Source organism: Paralichthys olivaceus, chromosome 15, assembly GCF_024713975.1.
Source record: "Paralichthys olivaceus isolate ysfri-2021 chromosome 15, ASM2471397v2, whole genome shotgun sequence".
Classification (NCBI taxonomy): Eukaryota; Metazoa; Chordata; class Actinopteri; order Pleuronectiformes; family Paralichthyidae; genus Paralichthys; species Paralichthys olivaceus.
The window spans coordinates 2815661-2821752 of record NC_091107.1 but is presented as its reverse complement, the minus strand read 5'-3'; the positions used below and the strand labels follow the sequence as shown (position 1 = coordinate 2821752).

At 41.0% G+C, this 6092-nt stretch overlaps 1 protein-coding gene across 1 annotated transcript; it reads left to right on the top strand.

Moving 5' to 3' along the window:
* The first annotated feature begins 805 nt into the window (after positions 1–805).
* nop16 (NOP16 nucleolar protein homolog (yeast)) lies at positions 806–4896 on the top strand. The gene is made up of 5 exons (XM_020107161.2): positions 806–1124; positions 1971–2079; positions 3517–3583; positions 3925–4031; positions 4267–4896. Exons 1-5 carry the CDS (start codon positions 1018–1020, stop codon positions 4408–4410), a joined length of 534 nt encoding a protein of 177 aa, XP_019962720.2. The 5' UTR covers positions 806–1017; the 3' UTR covers positions 4411–4896.
* Positions 4897–6092: the final 1196 nt, after the last annotated feature.

The following is a 6092-nucleotide window of genomic DNA, read 5'->3' as shown; positions in this document are numbered from 1 at the left end:
CGATGAAAACTCCACCACGGTGCATTAAAGGTACATTAAGAAGGATTTTCTCTGTTCTGTCATCATCACTGACGACAGCAGCTCATAGGCCTGATGCAGATATTGATCAGTGTTGTTTCACTGCCTGGTTCAGGTTTTTAAAACTCAACAAACTTCCCTGGATGAGGAGCTTGGATCTAATCAGAAGCGACGTCCTGACCTTTTTATACAAAGTCAATGGCCCTGACATGGAGGGAAGAGGTGATAGTTAACACAAATGCTGACAAATCAGTCACTACAGTTTTATATTTGTATTTATGTCTTTGTTATGCTTCAATGTTTTGGGGTTTTCTTTGTCAACTATACTGCAGACTGCTGGATTTAACTATTTTATACTGGTTCTTCAAATGAGCCTGTGACCTTTTCTCCCACATCCTTCCTTCACACAGATGTTCTCCCTGAAAACATCTGTCTGCTGCTGAACAGATGTTTGTTACTGTGAAAACCAGAACTTATAACTTAGTCATTGGCTGATCAGCTTCTGCACTTGGATAAATTCTTTATATCCATTGAAAACTAAAAACACAGATTAGAATCTATGTCTTGATTCGTGTGTGTGGATTCTGAAGAAAATCTGATGAAGTTTCAGAGTTAGTATTTTATACTTCACTTGTTTTTCACTTGTGAATCCTGTGATGTTTTATTGTTATTGTCAGTCTGACCCCTGGAGGACAGAAGCAGCAGGTGCAGCTGTTTCACTGTTTAAGTGAATAATTCAACAACACGTTTGTGTAAAAAATACAAAGTGAAAAACTGAATTAACATTTTATTTAGTTTTATTCTTTAAATTGAGTCACTGACAGAATTAAAATGTAAAATAAAAAATGTTAAAAAAATAAATAAATAAGGGGAAAGCGGAAAAGTCTGAGGTCGCGTGACCGGAAGTAAACCACGTGTTTCCTGCTGCAGCTTCACGTTGTTTCTTCAGCGTCAGAAAATCAAACCGAGGAAAAGCGAGAAAATCACCGAGACGCAAAGATGCCGAAAGCGAAGCAGTCGAGCAAGAGGAAGAAGTTTGACTACAATGCAAACCGGAAGAAGATGAAGAAGAAGTTCATCAAGAAATACAACCCGACCATAGACGAGTGAGTTAGCATGTTAGCTGCTGGCGGCTAACGCTGGGCATGCTGGGAGATTGTGACAAACACAAACAAGATCTGTTTTTGAACATTGTTCATTAAGACCAACCTGGGTTAACTTAGACCCGGGTTAACTTAACTCAGACCTGGGTTAACTTAGACCCGGGTTAACTTAACTCAGACCTGGGTTAACTTAGACCCGGGTTAACTTAACTCAGACCTGGGTTAACTCTGACCAACCTGGGTTAACTTAGACCCGGGTTAACTTAACTCAGACCTGGGTTAACTCTGACCAACCTGGGTTAACTTAGACCTGGGTTAACTTAACTTAACTCAGACCTGGGTTAACTGAAGTGTAACTCAGGTTTAATTAAACTTGAAACTGTCACTAACCTGGGTTAACTTTAACCTGCTACTGACCTGGTTTAACCAAAGTTTAACTTGGTCTTGTCTCAGTGCCGGCGTAACTTAAACATATCACATACCTGGTTTATCTGGAACATGAAGTTGACTTGGGTTACCGCAGGTTTAAACCAGAGTTAACATGCCACATACCTGGCTTAAGTTAACCCCGCTACTGACCCGGGTTAACTTAGACCTGGTTTAATGCAGACCTGGGAACTGTCACTAACCTGGGTTAACTCAGACCTGGGTTAAGTTAACCCCGCTACTGACCCTGGTTAACTGAGACTAGTCTCAGACCCTGGTTATTGAAACCTGTTTCAGCTGTTTGTGACTCACTTCTCTCATTGGATAGATAATATTCTAATAATCTAGACATTTTATTAGATCTTCTTCTTCCTCCTCTTTCCTCAGTGTCATATTTTATTTCTAACGCTGATCCTCTCTCAGTCGACAGATTCGAAATGCGTGGGACGATAAGAAGTCTGTGTCCAGGAACCTGCAGGACATGGGTCTGGCCTTCGATCCAAACCGCACGCTGCCCATACAGAAGCCGAGCGTAAGTGACACGCTGGGTAACAGGAGATTTATCAAACCAGAGATCAGCTCATCTGAACTTGTTGAGAACGTTAACTAATGTTCAGATTCTGTGAAGGTTCAGTTTGAGTTTAAATCACGGTTCATCAAAAGTTCCTGGAACTTATCAACACTCATTCATTCAGGCTGCTGTTTGCTCTGTTCTGGGTTTACTTGATTTCCTCTAACTTTAGCTCTGTGCAGTCACACTCCTTAATTTTATGTTTTATTATTAGTTTCTTAAAGAAAAGTTTCTATTTGATTTAATTGAAGGTTCAGATAAAGTGCACATGGGACCTTTGGGAGTGAATGATATTCAGCTGATGTCTTCATGTGGGATCAAACTGGGACTTTGCAGTTCGATTATATTTAAGTTTAATTCAGGTTTTTGCAGCAAAACATATGTTCATATTCTGTAGTTTTTGTTTGTACCTGTAGGGGGCAGCAGAGTGTCAACGATCAAACGTGTGAAACCAGAAGAAATCTTTAAACACACAAACACACACACACACTCACACACTCACACAAACTCTCGATGTTTGGATGTGAAACCTCTGAGCTCATGAGGAAACATTGGTCAACACTTTACAGAAGCCTGTACTCTGAAAAGTTTCGGAGGTGAAGTTTAAAGTCATTGAAACACGTTCATGTGTTCAGACCCTAAAGCTAAACTCCCCCATCGTTTTAAACCAGCGGTCAATGGGAAATGAGTATTTTGGAGAGTAGCTGATAAAGTGTGTGGCACATTAGCATCGTGACATTGCTTGTAATTGTACTTCAAACCCACAATCTGTAAAGATAGTGGTCTATAAAGTGTTTATTGTCCACGCAGACAGTCAGACCTCATAGTTTCAGTTCTTTCTCTCACATGAAACTTGTCTTTGCTCTGCATGTGCTCCTCGTTATTCCCGTAGATTTGACTAATTCTGTGGCAAACGCTGACTTTTATTCCCTTTTTTGATCAAAACTCATTTTTCTGCAAAGAAGCAAAATGAAATTGTGAGAGAAAGACGAGGCAGGTGGCCTCTGGTGTCCCTCAAACCACTGGTGCTCATGGACGGGAATACAACTTATGTCCAGAACTAATGACATGAAGAATTCTGATTCTTGATTATTTAATATTCTCACAGACGATTAACAAGTGATCTATTGTTCCTCATTTGAACTAATCTCATGTTGTCGTTCAATCATTGTTTCTGTCACTGGTTCATTTAAATGAATCTATTTCCTGCCGACACGTAAACGATTCCTCTCTGCGCCTGCTGGGCTCCGGAGCGAGGACAGTTCAACTCTGTCGACTCGTCAACGAGCGTCAGAGCCGGAAACAACAACCACATTTCATACCTGTCATTTCACATGAATCCAAACCCGCTGAGGACCTCCACTGATCTTCATGATGTGTTTCTGTTCACACGTGCAGCTCCTCGGTGAAGACAGAGAGACCAAAGCTCCCAGCAACATCGTCACCAAACCCTACGTCCTCAACCGTAAGTCCTGTAAAAACTTTATTTCTTTGCTTTCTGCAACAAGTGAAGAAGATGGGAGGATTATTTTGGGATAAAGAGCGATTAGTCGTGTGCAAACAAATGTAACAGGTGATCAGTTTGATCCACCATCTTTCTTTTGTTTTTTAACATTATTCATTAATAATTGTGGCTGGAGGGGGCGCTGTTGCTCAGCAGAAGTTACGTAGCGTCGCTTCAGAAACAAGACGGAAAAATATAAAGAAACCTTTTGTCTCTGTGAAGATTTGCTTTCAATCAGTCAGTTTGTTTTTGTTTAGCCCAGATTCACGAAGTCCTGATCCCTTGTTTTTTGTTTTGAACAGAACTGGAGGAGGAAGCGAATCGTCCAGAGAAAAATGTGAAGACGTTATCGACCGACCTGGTTGAGTACGTTCAGTACATGATCCGAGAACACAAGGACGACTACAAGGTGAGAGCACACAGTGTGTCCTCGTTTCACTCTCTGAGTTAATGAGACTTTTAAGAAATGAAACTTCAAGAGACAAGAACAGATCCATTATGTCTGGTAGTTATTGAGACCTGCGACCTCAAGGGGGAGCGAATATTCTTGTCAAGTTTTTTCTTCCCTAAATTTTGAATCCCAGTTTTCAGTGAACGTCACGTTTGTCAGGTTCATACCGTCTGTTGTTTGTCCGTCCCTGCAGGCGATGGCCAGAGACGAGAAGAACTACTACCAGGACACGCCCAAACAGATCAAGAGGAAAATCAACGAGTACAAGCGCTGCCACTCGCAGCACTACGACGCCTTCATCGCCTCGATAGCTGCTCCACAGCCGATGGCCCAGTAGGGGGCGTGTCCACCCTGTTTTGGACTTGAAATCTTTCTCTGCATGAGGACGAGACGGAAATCAAACCGTGTCCGAGCGCAGACTGAACATTCAGACTGAGGCAGAATTCACAGATGGGGACGGTGGAGAAAAAGACGTTTCTCTGTCGTTCTGTTGCTTCCTGTGTTTTTAGTTTTTCTTCCTCTTTTCAGAAACATTCTCTCAACTCCGTGATCTGAATGTTCCACTATGTTTAACGTGTCATCAGCTGATTCCGCCTGCTCTCCTTGTTCTTTTTATCAAATAGTTACAGGACAGTTCGTACAGCACAGGATGAGATGTGAACATTTCTGTGATGAAAACTTCTCCAGATAAAACAGAAAATATCATTTCTAACAGTTGAACCAGGTTTGTGTGAATGAATTCTGAAAACATCGCTGTTAAAAGATTGTGTGTCAGAAAACTGACTCGACCCTAATATTAAACAATATTTTTACAAAATGAAAACATTGCAGTTTCCATTTTTAGGTCATTTGTTCAAATGCTTTACTCTGATGCAATTAATTCAAATATCTCTGTTGAACCAAGAGGAGAAATCCACAGAAGGTTGAAAATGGAGGAAACAGTTTGGTGAAAATGTTCTTTGAAGCTTCAGCGTCTGTGAGAGTCACGAAGGTCGATTTAATCAGTGGTGGAGACGGAAGCAAAGAACGAACAGTGACACTGGACAGATTGTGGAAAAAACCAACGTGAAGAGGTCGGAAGGATCCTCAAATCGAGAGGATTCCAGAGTTTTAGAAAACGAGTCGTCGCCACAACGCTGTGTGAACTAAATAAGAAATAGAACTTCAGGATGTGGATGGAGTCTGCATACAAGTATTTATCTCGCTGTGTAAAAAAACACAAACACACCCAAGCAGATATGGTGATAATCTGTTAACTACAGAACTTTATCTTTACTGTCCCATAGTTTGACCTACATCAGCCGCAGTGACCCTGTGGTTTGTCGTTAATCATCTACAGCCTCGTTCCACTGAACAGAGAGTTCCTGCTCAGTCACTCGTTTGACCTGGAAACTTTATCAGTGAAGAAGTTAAACACTAAGACGACTGAAGGTCCAGCTTATGAGCGTATGAGCCTCTGTGCTGTTCAGACTCTGCCAGGAAACATTAACTGAAAATGTTTTAATATGTGAAAATACAATTTGGTGAAAACCATCAAATCGATTCTTGACGTTTTGGACGTTCTTACTTAATCATCTTTCCACCTCTCAGATTTATAACTGGAGACTATAAATAAGTTGAGGGCCCAAACTCTATTTACATCTCCAACGACTGTACTAAATTAGTGACGAAATAAAGATGTAGGATGTTTCTCCACTTCCTCTCTCTTTAAAAAATCAAAAAAAGCCAGGATTCGGGCGCCACCATCTTGAAGTGCGTGGTGTTTTTATATCGGTGTGATTAAAACTACTGACGATCACTGAAACTATTTTTGAGAAACATTTATGTAACGTCTATCTTAGTTTGGTCCATCTGCCACCTTTCAATGTGGAGTACAGAATCATTAAATGAGTTCCATTCCTTTAAGAACGTTATTCATCTTTAATCTGGACGATCCTCAGCTTCAGTGGAAGACGACATTTATCTACAAACAGAGTTTTCTTGCTCTCAGGAACACGACTCAGCTGAACGAGAACTTCC

Bases quoted from the DNA above. Each gene is read 5' to 3' on its own strand.
- nop16 (XM_020107161.2), top strand. From the start codon at position 1,018: ATGCCGAAAGCGAAGCAGTCGAGCAAGAGGAAGAAGTTTGACTACAAT. The intron at 2,080-3,516 runs GTAAGTGACACG...TCACACGTGCAG, and splicing joins TGCCCATACAGAAGCCGAGC to CTCCTCGGTGAAGACAGAGA. The intron at 4,032-4,266 runs GTGAGAGCACAC...CCGTCCCTGCAG, and splicing joins AACACAAGGACGACTACAAG to GCGATGGCCAGAGACGAGAA.